At 45.2% G+C, this 15,804-nt stretch overlaps 1 protein-coding gene and 1 pseudogene across 1 annotated transcript in view; one reads left to right on the top strand and one right to left on the bottom strand.

The window, feature by feature from the left end:
* The window catches only part of CREB3L2 (cAMP responsive element binding protein 3 like 2), a 119,934-nt gene that overhangs the window by 17,950 nt on the left and 86,180 nt on the right, over positions 1 to 15,804 (bottom strand). The window contains exons 5-8 of the mRNA XM_038559440.1: positions 13,217 to 13,401; positions 10,905 to 11,051; positions 9,863 to 9,921; positions 8,482 to 8,550 (exon numbers count right to left, since the gene is read on the bottom strand). Of these exons, the coding sequence (XP_038415368.1) occupies positions 8,482 to 8,550; positions 9,863 to 9,921; positions 10,905 to 11,051; positions 13,217 to 13,401 (460 nt within the window). The remainder of the gene's footprint in view (positions 1 to 8,481; positions 8,551 to 9,862; positions 9,922 to 10,904; positions 11,052 to 13,216; positions 13,402 to 15,804) is intronic.
* LOC102155578 lies at positions 5,833 to 6,277 on the top strand (annotated as a pseudogene).

Below are 15,804 nucleotides of genomic sequence, written 5' to 3'. Positions count from 1 at the left end.
GCCATGTCAGGTGTCTGAAGTCAAATCTGCACTTTGTTTAGGAAAGTGGAAACTATAAGACCTGTCGCTCTGTGAGACAGTAGAAGAGCAGACAGGATGGCTTAGGACTGGTGCATCTGCACCAGCGCAGGAGATTGGCTGAGTTCAGATCTTGATACCACTGTTGCATTACTTTAACCCAGTTATTTTGGTCCTGAGTTTAGGCGGCTAATCAAAGTTTATTCCTTTGACCTCATCAGCTCACAAAATAGTGAGAGAATCCCCCCCTCTTGGTGTCCTCTGGGCTTCTTAGAAGCAAAGCCACCTTTAGAGAGTGCTTGCTGTCTCTTTCCACTGATGACGGATGAAGCCAGCCCTTTCCAGGGCAGCCTGGGACCTCCTAACTGAAACACTGGTCAGAGATGATGTGCGATTCTCCCTGGAGCCACTGGGACAGATGCCACGGCCTGCAGCAGTGGGAGTGTGGATGACAGCTGTTACCCTGCTTGCACGAAGGGCTGGCTGAAGAAGAGACAGGCATCAGAAGAAATGGAAGAATTATTTTAAAACTACAGCTATAAAAAGCCACCCATAGGACAGACCCAACAGTGCATTCAAAGCCCAGTATAAACTTTCCCTTTATTACTGTATTTTAAATCATCAGTGACCGTGGCTAATTATGGCTTAATGAATTCGTGGGCTTCCGGGAGCAAGGTCTCAATTTAGAGAAAGGAGTACTCTTAGCAAACATTTATCTGGGCCAAGAGATTTTTCACAACTTGTTAAATTGGAGTATCCAATTCTTGATTGAAAATGTGGATTTTCTCTCGTGGTGAGATGTAAAAATAAACTTAGTGGCTGTCCTCATACACTTTCTTGCAAAAGAGCAGTCAAAGGCAGCTGCCAGCCTTGCCCAAAATAAAGTATCACCCTGGATCTCGGGAGGCATATCAAGAGAAATTGGGCAAAACATTCAAAAGTAGCCAGGAGGCCAAGACATACTCTTATAATAACTGGGAAATACATCAACAGCCTCATGGTTTTCTTTGTCTTTCACTTAATTTTGTATTCTACTGTTCCCTTTCTTTATGAGAGATGGCGGGGGGGTAGTGGGAAAAGGTCATAGAGTATTGCATGTTATACTTTTCAGGTATCTAATTTCCCACTGGAGTGACAAACCAGAACCCAGGAAAAATAATAAAGTGAGGGTTCCCAAATACTTGCTGTGCCAGAAGCTCCAAACCAGGAATTCAATAGACATACTTTCCATGAAATCTTATAACACGCCTTACTGAGAAATGGAACTAGCCAGGCTACAGTGTGTGGTGCACGTGTGTGTGTGTGTGTGTGTGTGTGTGTGTGCACATGTGTATGTGTGTATAAAGCACTCTCTGGATAAGTCAGACTCTTACAGAGATGCAGGAACTTTTTTTCATATCCTTACGTTACTTTCCTTTTTTTTTTTTTTTTTTTTTTTCTTACGTTACTTTCCAAAGTAACATAATATTTTCCAAATTCTCCATGATGAACCATGTGAACCATGATGAACCATGAGCTGTAAAGACACTTGGATTGCCACTGGTATACTTTTTTTTTAAGATTTTATTTATCTATTCATGAGAGAGATAGAGGTAGAGAGAAGCAGACACACAGGCAGAGGGAGAAGCAGACTCCATGCAGGAGCCCAACGTGGAACTCGATCCTGGGACTCCAGGATCACGTCCTGAGCCAGAGGCAGATGCTCAACCACTGAGCTACCCAGGCGTCCCTGCACTGGTGTATTTTTTAATGAAACAATCAACTAGAACACATGGTATCAGAGGACATCATGCATAGTATATAAGCATTCATTTGTGAAACATTCATACTAGTTATGCATGTGATGTACACGTTCCTGTGGTATGTCTGGGTTACTACATAAAATGCAAAATGATTACAATAAAAAAGTCTAAGTTTGGGCAGCCCGGGTGGCTCAGCAGTTTAGCGCTGCCTTCAGCCCAGGGCATGATCCTGGGGTCCCGGGATCGAGTCCCACACTGGGCTCCCTGCATGGAGCCTGCTTCTCCCTCTGCCTGTGTCTCTGCCCCTCTCTCTCTCTCTCTCTCTCTCTCTCTCTTTCTTTCTGTATCTCATGAATAAATAAATAAAATCTTAAAAAAAAAAAGTCTAAGTGTCACTTAGCTAGTGCACACGTGGAAAGCAGGTGGCTTTGTGATGGAAGAGCTAAGCATCCGTGTGCTTCTGAAGAAAAAAAAAAATATCCCACTTGAATCCCTTCCCACCCCATCTTGGTCTTTTAGAGTTTAGAGAAACTCTGAGGGTTAGGTCTTTTAGAAATTTAGAGAAATTTCTGAGGGTTAGAACAAGGGTGACCAGAAGCTAAAATATCTACCACAAAGTCCTGGGGTGGAGGTGGAGAGGTCCTGGGATACAGGGAATACAATTCAGAGTTCCACACGCTGCATAACAATAGTAAAGAGACTCACCAACCATCTCCAAGACTTTTCAAAACTGAAGTGTCACATACGCAAATAAATGACAGTCGCACTGTGCTAAAATACTAATTTTTGAATAGATCATTCAAAAATGATCTATTTGTCATCTTTTACTTAAGCTTTGAGGGTTGTTCATGGGGCTTTGGCTTAAATGGGAAAAAAAAAAAAAAAAAAACAAGGATGAATTTTCTCCTCCTTCTTCCTGTGTAATCGCTGTGTCACAAAGGGTTGGTTTTGCAGGGACCAGAGGATACTTCTGAAATATTCTATTATCTCCTTGCCCAGGAACAGGAACAAGAGAGCTCTAGAATGTTCTCTGGGGCTGAGGAATGGCTGACTTAACCACAAAATTATATTAAAATGCCCTTCCAGTCTCTCTGGGGAACTTTGTCTAGTACCCAAAGATCCACTGAAGTCTGAAATATGTTCACGTAAAAAGAAAGCTTGTACTCTTCACACAACCAGAAGTTACAGAAAATGGAGAGATGAAAGTGAATTAAAGCCAGATAAAGTTCTGCAGAGGGGTAAGCTGCATCTTTTGCCAGTACTCTAGTGGCTTCTCTGTGGATGGCAGCAAGCAGGATCGGCAGCTACAGTCAGTCCACAGAGTAAAGGGGAACCTGTGGGAGAGGGTAATAGTGTATAGGGCAAATGGGCACAGCCTCAGGGGTCACGTGAACAAATGAGGAGAGGCAGAAAAAGGTGAAAGCCCAGGGCACTCAGCTGGAAAGACCTCTACCAGGAACTGTATATAGATTCAAAGAACAAGAAGAGTGGAGTTAGAGATTAGAGCTGAGAGGACCTGATACACCATGGAGGATTTCAGACACACACCAGCCAAGGTTCACAGTCCTGACACATCCCATCAGCTTAGGCCCTCTGGTGGCTTGGTGTACTTTTTGGAGAAGACGGGGTAGAGATCCACACAGGCCCTGGAGATAGGCCCAGGTGGTTGGGGCAGGGAATTCCAGAATCCCAGGTACCAGGGTGGGGTCTGGTGGGGTCTGAAGGGGTCCAGTGAGAGCACCACATGCAAGCATCGCGTTGGGCCTGCTGACTACTCTTCTCTTGGAGAGACATGTGGCCAGAAGGGAGCCAGAGCAGGGTCCTTGGAAACACAGGTCCAAAGCAAGGCCCTCTTCAGCAGGTTTAAGTTAGCCCCAAGCTGGGAAAAGGCAGTGGTCCTCGAGAGAGAAAGGGGCACAGCAAAAGAAAAATTAAGGTTTGGACCAATTTAAAAATTAAGTGGCTAAGGTCTAGTCCCTGTTCTAGCTCTAGATATCTGAATGACCTGAACCTCACTGGGGCTCAGTTTCCCCTTCTATAAAAGAAAGTGAGTAGAAGGCAAATTAGATGGTCTCTGCTAAGGAGCAATTCAAGTCGAAGCTCCCCCGGCTCCACACATCAGGGTGGGAGGAGAGGACCTGCAGCTCACAGCCCTACAGATGCAATAGAGCAAAATATGGAACAAGAGGAGCCAACTGAACTGCCAGCACTCAAAACTGCCGGGCTGGGCAGTGTGCGTGTGTCACCTGCACAGGATTTCTCTGGAATGGGACAAGGGCAGGCCTGTCCAGAGAGCCTGCAGCTTAGAGGGGTGAATGATGAGCACAGAAGAGCCAGCACAATCTTCTAGCAGCCACACACACACAATACACACACACACATACACACACACACACACACACACACACACACACACACGGACCTCGCCCAGACTTTGTAAGTGAAAATGTATTTCCTGATCGAGCGCAGGAAGACAGGCCCCCTGGGAAACTCTCATCTCTCATCTCACACATTTCTTGATGGCACGCAATTAGTGGATCACCTTAGCAGAGCAAGAGCGAAGGTGCTTTCACACTGCTTGGCTCTGCCCCAAGAGGCTCCCGGGTGAGCCTACAGAAGTGTTAGCAGCATTCTCTCCCATCCTCATCCTCTTGTAGCTTCCTGAGCTCAGATAAAAGGGTCTCTATACCTAGAAACCAACAATAAGCTCTGCTAGGTGGCTGCTGCTAAGTCTAGTGTAAACCAAAAGAGTCAGGATTGACTCATAATCTGAGAGCTCATTTTCATCTAGAGAGATGGAAAACTCCCCCGAGGGGCAGGGGGAGTAAAAATAGTCTTCCTTTAATTTGGCCAATGAGGATATATCCACTCACTTTTCCCACCCTGTCATGTCATAGGACACAATGGCTTCCAAAGGGCTCCCACCCCACTCTAGTGACACAGGATCCTGTTCATGTACAGCTGTCCTATGTCTGTCCAGCCTCCTCCAAAGGATAATAAATGCTTATTTTTATTTGCATTTATTCTATGCAGAATTTACTCCCGGGCCATAAGTTTTTGTTTCTTCAGTTTCTCTAAGAAGCATGACGAGGAACACAAACAGAGGTGTGTGTTCACCAGGCCTAGTCTGTATTTAGTTCAAACACTGTGTCACTTACGCAATGTTATGTGACCAAAGGGACCAAAAGTTTCCCCTTGTGACATGGCCAAACCACCAACACCTTATGACAGGTGCAGGGTGGGAGATTACCAAGTTTACATTAGAGTCACTGCAGTTGGTGCCTTGTCCTCTGAGCAAGGTGAGGCCCTTGAGATGGGGTAGGCGCTGGAGGGAATGCAGACCCACCTTCCCCGCCTCAATGAGAACAGCACTGCTTTTATTTCTTGATCTCTCAGGCTAAAACATATTAAAAATTGCTTAGAAATTATGACCCCACGAGTCCCCTGATACGATCATCTGTGGGAAGACTAAGATCAGTCAAGTATCAGCCATCAGCACCACGAAAGAAGGGCTGTCTGCCAGGAGAGGTAAGTTTTGAAGAGGGAACACACACACAGGGTGGGCAAGGGGCAGCAAGGCACCAATATCATGAGGTAGGTTGTTTCTTCAGTGGAGGTTTCACTAGGCTAGATGCTGGAAAAAACTTCCACATGGTCCATGAAGAAGAAAAGAGGAAAATCATCATTGACTCTCTCAGGGAAGAACATATCTCTCAGATATGCTGACCCCAAGCTCAAATATGCCATATGTTCCCATAACTCATATCCTATAATAACAAATAGTGGGTTGAAATCACCATGGCCATTATTTATAAAGATGAAAATAACTGGCAAAACACAGATTGTTGTTACACAGAATCAGATGTACCTTATGTCAGTGTTCCTCACATGATAGCTCTTCATTAGAATCTGATAGAAATAAAGATTCTGTAGAAATACACAGGTACAGGAGTGGGCTGAGGTAACCTCCAAAAATGGTTCTCTACTGCTGGACCCAGAAAACCCTACAAAATCATACAAGTCAAGAGGTTCAAATCTTCGTGTTCACTTGAAGAACACACATCAAACAGCCCAGGCCATCAAGGGTATGCATATCTGAAAAGCCACCACGTATCAGAAAGATGTCACTTTGCAGAAGCAGTGTGTGCCATTCCGTCGCTACAATGGTGAAGTTGGTAGGTGCACAGGCCAAACAGTGGGGCTGGACACAGGGTCGGTGTCCCAAGAAGAGTGCTGAATTTTTACTGCACATGCTTAAAAATGCAGAGAGTAATGCTGAACTTAAGGGTTTAGATGTAGATTCTCTGGTCATTGAGCACATCCAGGTGAGCAAAGCCCCCAAGATGCAACGTAGAATTTACAGGGCTCATGGCCGGATTAACCCATACATGAGCCACATCGAGATGATTCTTACTGAAAAAAAGCAGATTGTTCCTAAACCAGAAGAGGAGGTTGCACAGAAGAAAATGATATCCCAGAAGAAACTGAAGAAACAAAAACTTATGGCTCAGGAGTAAATTCTGCATAGAATAAATGCAAATAAAAATAAAAACAACAACAAAAAGAAAAACACAGATACGGAAATATGTCCAGAGTATTCTGTTAAGCAGAGAAAGTTCCTAACAAAAGAAGATGCATATATGCACAAATACATATGTATAAAATATTACAAAGTATAAACATTTCTGAGTGAAAAGATTGCAATTTTTTTCTTTTTTAACTGTAGTTTCTGATTTTTTTTTCTGCAATGAAAAATATATTACATATGTGGGGTTCTTTTAAGTTAAAAAGTATAGGGGTTCCTGGGTGGCTCATTTGGTTAAGCGCCTGCCTTGGGCTCAGGTCATGACCCCAGGGTCCTGGGATCTAGCCCCATGTATGGCTCCCTGCTCCAAAGGAGTTGATTCCCCCCCCCCCCCCCCCCGCTCCTACCCCCTCTCTGCTTGTCCTCACTCTCTGTCTCTTAAATAAATCAATAAAATCTTAAAAAAAAATAAAAAAAGATACAGCACAGTCAGCCTAGAGAGGGGAGGAGAGGCCTTTCTCAGGATGGGGGCAGCAGAACCCTTCTAATGCCAAGCACCCTGCTCCCCAGCACAGCCTGTACTGCACCTCTGCTGCCCCCGTGCGGTTTGGGGAAGACCTGGCACCCAGAGCCTAAGGAGGAAACCTGAACCAGACTCCAAGGTTATCTTGGACAAATTCTTCTTTCCCCTTTCACCACTTCATGGTGCGCATTTGTCCCACTCATGAACATGGGACATGGGGCTTCTGCAGCAGCACGTGCCAAGGTGGGCATTCAGGATGCTAACAAGATGGATACAGACTCTGGCAGGGGTTCAGGACCCAGAGATCCACTATGGCAGGAGAGAAGGTGGAGGTAAGACGGGGCCCAGCCTCTGGAGTCGAATATCCACAGGCAACCATGAAACCAGAATCCTAAGGCGGTACTGGAAACTGTCTCCTTTGCCGCAGAGGCTTGAGGTGCGAGCACACAGAGCTGGTAGTTGCACTTATTTCTGCCACCTGTCTGTGGAGCACCTCAGGTGACCGCCCTCGGCCTGCTATTTGAGCATAGACATTCCCAGAAATGCAGAGGGAAGCCCAGTGGGCTTGTCCAGTGTTCCCAACGACGGTAGTTTTAACTTATGAGTAGGAAAGCCTGCTGCCTGGGAATCAAACCGTGAAGATGGGAGCCAAATTTAATGTTATTATCAAATGACAGGCAAGTGGACTTAACCTTAATAACTGCAAAATCATTATTAAGCATTAACGCTAAGCCTTAAATGAACAATATTTTTCTTATCTAAAAATCTATTCTTCTCTACTTGAATTGTCAGCTCTATAACAACTAAGGGCGACAGGATCCCTTGACTAATGAACATTTTAATTTTTAAAGTATAAGTAGGCACTGTGTACACACACACACACACACACACACACACACATTCTGGATTAAATTCCCCACCCTTTAACCCTGTATCTTAACTCCTTTTTCCTAACTCTATGCCTCAACCTCTCTTGCATATGATGCAGGATAACGTTCATTATGCTTCTCCTATTCTAAGGCTGCAGAGCCAGATGGCCTGCATGACCTTGGGCAAACCACCTACCATTCTGAGTCTCAGTGATCTCCTCTATAGAATGAGGATATTAATAGGACCTCTTCCTAGGGCTGTTGGAAGGTTAAATGAGTTAATATCTGTGATGTGCTGAAAACAGTACCTGGCAAGAAAGTGCTAGAAGAGCCCATTAACTCACTCTGTCCCATAGTTATTTTTAAAAGTAGCCTTGAAATGTAATTAATTAATTTTTATAAAGAGTAATTTAAAAAACAAACCTGGTTTCTTCTTTTCTTCTCACTAATAGCCACCATTTGTTACCAAAGTTGGGTGACGATGAAGTGGCCAGTCCCTCCCTGCCCACCTCTAAAGTTGAGTGTCATTTTCAGGAGAATCAAACTTATCAGCCTTATTCTCCAAGCTTTCTCCCATCTATTTGAGGAAAAGTAAAGAGAACACACATGCGTGTGTGAGTGTGTGTACAAGGGCATGTGTGTGGATAAGGTAAGTGGATCACAGTCGCCCAGAGCCCCTGGGCACAACCATACTTTCAGTGTGATCTCTTCCACTTCCCTCCCGCTCTGGTCCTGGACCTGCCCCCTCTTGTCCCCACCTTCCATCAGGCAGTTTGAGCAGCATCTCACTCTAGCGACACTCACCTGTTGGTATTCTCCAGAACCTCTACTTTCTTCCGAAGCTCCAAGTTCTCCGTTGAACAAGACTCCACCCTATAGGGGAGTGAGAAAGAAGAAAATTAGTTGTATTTTGAGCAAATGCCAAGCTGGGAGCTAGAGTGGAGGAAGATGGGGCTCACAGAAGGAGGACTGGGCATCAGCTACTCTAGAGAGGTGAGAGAGAGAGCCTAGCCAGCCTAGGTCAGGAAGAAGGGTAAAAAGACAAAAGAAAAAAAAAAAAAAAGAGATGAGTAACACATGCCTCAGGTACAGAAAATGAATAGGGATGGGACACAATGTAAAGCCTCCTAGAGTGTTCCAAACTTGATTCCTCTCACCTGCCCTATTGCTCTCAATGCCCATCATTCACCTCCCTCATACTATAGGAGCCTGGATGCTGCCAGTTGGATTCACGCCCAGAAAGACTAACAGGAGACTTGCTTGGGGCAAGAGGGGAAGACAAAAACCCAGCCCCTCAAGACAAGGAATCCAGCTGCAGGAGCGTGCATGCCCGGAAGAGGCAAGAGAGGCCATCTTGACCCTGGAAGCCTACAGCAAATAATGGAATAGAGTGGGACCACTTAATGGAAAATTATCAGTATCGAAAGTAGGATGCAGAGACACCAATTTTCAATAGCAAAGTCAAGAGTCAGCCAGAATGTTCCAGAATGTTCTGTTCTTCTCTGCAGACCCACAGGAAGATTCATTTCTGGACTCCATTTCCATCTTAAGTGATACTCCTTTGTCAGCTGGAGAACTATATTCTAAGGCCAATATGGAAATTGTATTTCAATCATGTTTTTTTAACAGCCCTCCTGAGATTTTGGGCTATTTAGAAGAACAAAAGGTGCCTTCCAGTGTTTTTGTGGGAAGTCACTAGCCAGTGGCGTGAATTATAGTGGCTAGAAAGTAAGTAATGCCAGCCCGACTTTCTGCACTGCCTACGTGCTTTCTCTAGGATGTGAGGGATGTGGCCAAAGAGACTGATTAATCAGCCCCGGTCCTTTCAGCCGAAACAGTGCCTCTCCTCTGAGGAAAGCTCCAGGAATGTGAACGAATGTTAATATTTGCACTTGTTTGAAAGGAGACCTTCAAGGACTTGCTTCCGTTAGAAACGGTGTGGTCCAAATGCCTAAGATTGAGTGTACTTTTTACTTCTGGCCCTATTTATAAAGCTTCCCCCCACCCCAGCCCCGCCCCCCAAAAGCCACTAGGTGGCAGGCAGCACACAGCTGATGAACCAACGGGCTCTGACAGTGGCCAGAATGAACTTCACTGGCTTCTCGGGGAAAGCAGATGCTTTGCGCACACCCATTTCCCTATGTCTATCACCCAATAAACACACCCAGTTTCGCAGGAGGCTTACTTTTTCTCCAAGCTGTCCATGTATTCTTTCTTCTTTCTTCTACTCTCCTGGGCAGAAATCTGAGATATAAGGGGAGAAAGAGAGATTAACCTCCTGCTCTGTCAGTATGTCAGTTACGAGTAAATGGAAGAGAGGAGTCTGTTGGTGCAGAAATCACCAGAGCTCCCCCTCATTTTTGTGGCCCCTCTTCATTTACTTAACCTGCTGGCTCATCTGTGAGTCACTTCTTCTGACCTCCCTGGTTTCAACCAGCCTGTGTTGTCACCAGGTCCCATCAAACTGGGCCCCGTGTGGGAAGCATGGCAGGCCTGAGTCAGAACAGAACGTGTGGTTCACAAGCCATCTATATGGTCTTAGATAAATGATTTCAACTCCATGGGGCTCAGTTGGCTCAACTTAACATATAAACGAAGATAGTTGGGCTCAGTCATACATAATCCTCTACTGCTTCTGTACATGGGCCAAGAGTCATAACTGACCTCTTTTTCTTCCTTTTCCTGCCACCTTCCTTCTGGTCTGCCTGTGCCCGAGCCATGCCCTGGGGCCTCACCAGCTCTGATCTGCACTGTAGGGGCCTAGGGCTAAAGAGACTCCTCAATCCAGGCATAGAACAGTGGACAATAGAATTTTTTTTTTAATAAAAAAACCCAGTGAAAAGTTAAACAAGCACCCATACTGCATTTATATTTATTTATAAATTATATACACACTCACTAGAAGGAAATAATGTATATATTATAAAACAGAAACTAAAAAGGCTAAGATTAAAAAAAATTAATGGGAGTTCTGATGTTTTCCTCTCAGCCCCAAATGGATCCCCTCAGGCACCAAGGAGTATGCACACCCAGTTTGGGATCCACTGACCCAGAGGATGGGCAAAGGGACCAGAGAAACACAGCGATCAGTGTTCCAGTTCCCTGCTGGGGAGCTCTCCATGGCTCCATGGGACGGGCCAGTGTTGGCCACAGGGAAGGGGGCAGTGGGAGCACACAGCCTGGTCATGGTCTCTGCTCCTAGAAGCACCTAGATTTGAAGGGGTCACCTTGTTCTTGATTTTCCTCCGAATTTTCTTCAGAGCCTTCTCCTCTGATTTTGTTAGAGGCAATTTGGTGGGGATGGGATAGCCCTCGGCGATCAGGGTCCTCTTCTCCTCTTCAGTCAGAACCAGTGGGCCTGATCCTTGCAGTTTCTGTGCCGAACAAGGAGCAGTAAAGGGTCAAAGCGGGGCAACTGGGCACACTGAAGAAACTTGCAAACATCTGAGAGAAAATGATGCTCATCTGCTTTGGGTGAGAAACGAGTAGTTGGAAATGGAAGCAAAGATGGAGAACACTCATGTGTTCTCATGTGTTACACCCGAGGATTATCACTCAAGGGAAAGGGTAAAGAAACCTCCACCCCTCAGTTCTCAGAAAGTACACCACTGGCTAACACATCAAAGGTAAAATTACAGGAGTCATTTCCCACATCTCCCAAGATTGCATGGCCTTGGAGTGATGGCGGATTCACTTGGAGCTCTGTTTGTGAAAGAGTTTCCTTGTTCTCCTGAAAACACAACTTTGCAAGATGCTCGCCTCACACCAAGGGTCACTTCTTTCCCCCACTGACAGCTCAGGGGCCAGGGTTCCCAGAAATACACCTGCAGGTACATCCCATGGAGGTCTCTGGCTTGAAGACAGTCCTGGATTGTTCATCATCAGTGAAGATGAGAACTGTAGCTCATCCCATTCAGCCCATAAAAAAATGATGTATTTATGTAGTCAAACAAGCTGAGTGCCAACTGTGTATGAGGCCCATGTTAAATGTCAAACACTCAAAACAAACTGCCTCTCTCAAGCTATAGCTTGTGATCAAGACTAAGACTGAATTAACACCTATTAAAAGCTGAGGGCAATTACGTGCTACGCTGTAATATCAACTCAAGGTGCACTCAAAATCCAGGGAAAGAGACACACGAGTGTGTGTGACAAGCAAAGCCTTAGGGTAGGAGAGGAGAATTGCACTGGGCCTTTTGAAAAGACGGGGATGACTTACATAGAGGAGGGCATTCCACGCAAAAGGCAGTATTCTGAAAAGCACTTAAAGATGCTACTCTGCCTAGAATGTAGAAGAAGTTCTTGAAACAGTGAAGAGTCAGGGCACCTAATACAGAGTAGAAGCATTAGGGCTTGATACTAAGAGCCAATTGAGCAACACAACACGCTGTGGAGGTGTGATATTGGGAGGATTTCCTCCATAAATATGTAGACTGGACTGATTGTAGGAGGACTCACAGATAATAAGGATGAAAGCTATTCTAGTTACCAAAGGGGTAAGGAGTTGAGTTAGAGTTAATTCCCTCATCCTTGGTAATGGTGAAAGAAACAAACATGGTCACAGATCGAGAACTTTGTGAGACACACTGAATTTAAATTGCCAAAAATATATTAATTGAGAGATGGTTCTTACGGAACTCTTAAACATCTCACCTCATTCAAATTTTCTCTATGTGATATAAATTCAATAAGGATGATTATAATTTTATCATTTTTCAGATTTCACAGAAATCAACGAACACCTCAGAACAGTAAAATGTTAAGTATCTGTCCCTATTTTTATCTGGGAATAGGTGCCCTTATATACGTGAGGGATGAATGATGACTCATGCTTTCTAACCTGAGTCTCTGGATTAGGAGTTGGACCACAGACAAAAAAAGTTTAAACTATATTGTTGAGCTTTTGACCTCAAAACATTTGATCTCAAAGTTTAAAGATCATCAAATATTGTCTATTTGAAAAATAAGCTATTTCCTGTTGTAGGCCATAGGACCATCCAAACTGCTGGTAATATTTGTGACATGACTTTGAGGAGGAAGGGAACACAACATTTTTACTATTTGTGCTTCTGGTGATGTCAGAGAAACATAGGAGTAATAACTGAAGGAGGAAAAGGAGGAGAATTGTGTTAGCATGGTAAGGTTATAGGCAAGTCTTAAAAAATGTTCTTTAAGGAGAGCCTGGGTGGCTCAAGGGTTAAGTGTCTGCCCTTGGCTCAGGTCATGATCCTGGGGTCCTGGGATGGAGTCCCGCATTAGGCTCCCCGCAGAGAGCTTGCTTCTCCCTCTGCCTATGCCTTTGCCTCTCTCTCTCTCTCTCTCTCTGTGTCTCTCATGAATAAATAAATAAACATTTTTTAAAAAGAAAAAAAAAGTTCTTTAAGATGGTTATCACTGGTTTTAGCAATTAAGCCTACAATTGTCTTCCAAGAACAGAAGTCCAGCAGCCTTGAAGAGCACCTATTCCTAGTGAAGTTCCAAGTGACCAGAGGGAAAGGACTGGTGTCCAGAGCTGCAGATGGGGTTCTAGAATACTCACGTGAGGCGCTGTGAGGAGAGGAGAGTTGGACAGGGCAGAGGGGGCCCGTGCCACAGCTCTGGCCGGGCTGTGGGTCTGAGGCAGGCTGAAGGGGTGCAGGCGGGGGTTGGGGCTCAGGCTGCCCTCTGAGTCACTGCTGTGGCTGCTGGGAGGGGTGGGAGGTAAGTGCAGGTGTTCCACGGAGGCTGAGGGAAAGAAAGTGGATGGCATCTATCAGACAGCAACGAAGCAGAACTTGGGGGTGACTCAACAACTGTACATCCACATAGCGCAACTCAGGTCAGCTGAACAAAGAAAGGGATGAGGGTTCTGCGTGTGCAGATATGGAAAGATCTCCAACATCTATTGCTCAGGGCGGGGGCATCCAAGTGCAGACCAGCGTATAAAGTAGCCTTCCTTTTGTATGAAAAAGGAGAGGAGGACAATACAGACTCATATTTGATTGTCTCTGCATAAAGAAACACTGGGAAATATATAAGATACTGATAAAATCATGACCTCATGGGAGTTGGGGTGGGGAATTAGAGTAGACGGTGGTAGTGCCAGCACAGCTTCTCACTGTGTTCACTTCGTATCATTTATATAGCTTGACTCATCAGCAATGTTCATGTATTAGGTCCTTGAAAAAAAAATCAGCAGAACCTGGGGCCCACGAGGTTTCCCCATGGCTGCTTTGAGAAAAGCTCATTTGTTTCCAAAGGAATGTGCATGGTAGGGCCTGCGGGCAAGATGCCAGGCATTCTTCCTTCAGAAAATACTAAAGCCATCTGTAGATAGGTAGGTAGGCACTGGAAAAGAAATCTGTGTGTGTGTGTGTGTGTGTGTGTGTGTGTGTGTGTGTGTTGGGGGCCTTTCTGCTCCATAGTCCCCTAGCATCTGAAAGCCCACCTCTTGCCTCTCCTCGGGGGGTCCCAGACATGCTGTCTGCTGGAGCGTGGGCCTCAGTTGGTGTGACCAATCACACATCTCCAGGGCAGCAGGGATGGGCTCCAGAAGGGAGAATTCACTGAGTTCGACCTTTCTGACAAAAGAACTCTGCTTTCTCTGGTCTCCGTTCTATTCCCACCAAGCCCAAATGCCTTGAGAGCCGGCCACTGCCAGTGAGCCAAGGGGCGTAAACTTTGGGTAAGCCTTTCTCCCCACACCCCTCCGGGGACCCAGAACAACAGAGCCCTCAGTGGCACAGCTCAGCCAGAGAAGTGCTATGAGTGGGGAGGGCCTTCTGAGGTACCACTGACCTATGAGATACCACCCAGAGCTGCCTTTGGTGGTGACAAGCGGTAACTAGGTGGCTCTCTCTCTCTCTTGAAATACCTGAATATCCAAGATAACAGGTAATGTGCCTCTCAGCCACCCTTCCTGCCACCCTCCCCGCTATTCACAGCAGAGTTCTTCTCTCTTTCTTTTCTCTCTCTCTCTCTAACTATAACCTTCTCTTTCTCTTTTTCTAACATAGTGCCTTGCACTATGCTACCCTTTATCTCTGGCAAAGTCTTGCCAGAGAGCTCCCTAGGTTTTTTAGTGTCTCTGGGTACTCTCAAAGCTGAAGAATATTCTAGAATAATCCTGCATCTCCCCACTGCCAACATCCCTGCCGGCAGTCCTGGGGCCTCACATATGTGTCCACCTAGAAAGACTCCTGAGAGTGTCAACCAAAGAGTCCAATGACTTAAACGAAGAGGCTGTTGGACCGAGGTGGCTCTAATGCCGTGTGGCCTACGTGAGCAAACCAAAATCTACGCCTCTAGATGCATCAAGGTTACCAAATTGAAACCTAAGGACAACCAATCACAAAGAGCCAACAAGGCTTTACACCTTGGCCAATCAATAATTTCCTGACTTTGCTTTGGCAAAGTAGAAAAGTCTCTCCCTGAGCTTCCCGTTGGTGAAACACTCCTAACCACATCTGCTTTGGCACTGTCAACGTGAATACATTTTCACTCAAATAAACTCCTAAAACAAAATTTTAATATGTCTCCGCTTATCTTTTAACAATGGTGGAAAAAAAAAAAACAACCCAAAAGCAAAATGTATTAGGGGCTCCCACTGTCCTGCCACACTATGCTGTTCAATTCCAGAGAACCAGCCAAGTGTGCCTAGAGCTTACTCGTCCCGTTCACATAGCACCGTCCAAATTAACCTAATATTTTTCTCCTTTCCAGGTAGAAGGTGCTCCACAAAAAAAAACAGAAATGGCATGACAGGAAAGGTGAGGGAAACTCAAGTCCCCTCTTTCCTACTTATTAAGAGCTACTGACCTGGCTCTCAATGGCTCAGTGTCAGATTTCTAAATATCATTTGAAATGCCAGTTTCAGATTACTTAAAAGGTCTGGGAACAACAAGCTACTTTGCCTAGAAGCTCCACTGCATACAAGGATATTGAATTTCCCCCTCTCTGTTTATCTAGGATAACGAGGAAGGACTGCCCGCCACTTACTTTACTGTGAATGTTTCTCCTCCAGTGATCCCAGCATCTGAGGCCACTAGGGGCTTCATTGTTATAGTTGGGACACTTTCTGAAGCATATTGCAACATAAACTAAAAGACTAATATGTGTAGCTTTCATGAAAATGAAAGGAATTACTTT

Source organism: Canis lupus, chromosome 16 (genome assembly GCF_011100685.1).
Source record: "Canis lupus familiaris isolate Mischka breed German Shepherd chromosome 16, alternate assembly UU_Cfam_GSD_1.0, whole genome shotgun sequence".
Lineage (NCBI taxonomy): Eukaryota > Metazoa > Chordata > Mammalia > Carnivora > Canidae > Canis > Canis lupus.
This window is presented reverse-complemented; position numbering and strand designations above follow the sequence as displayed.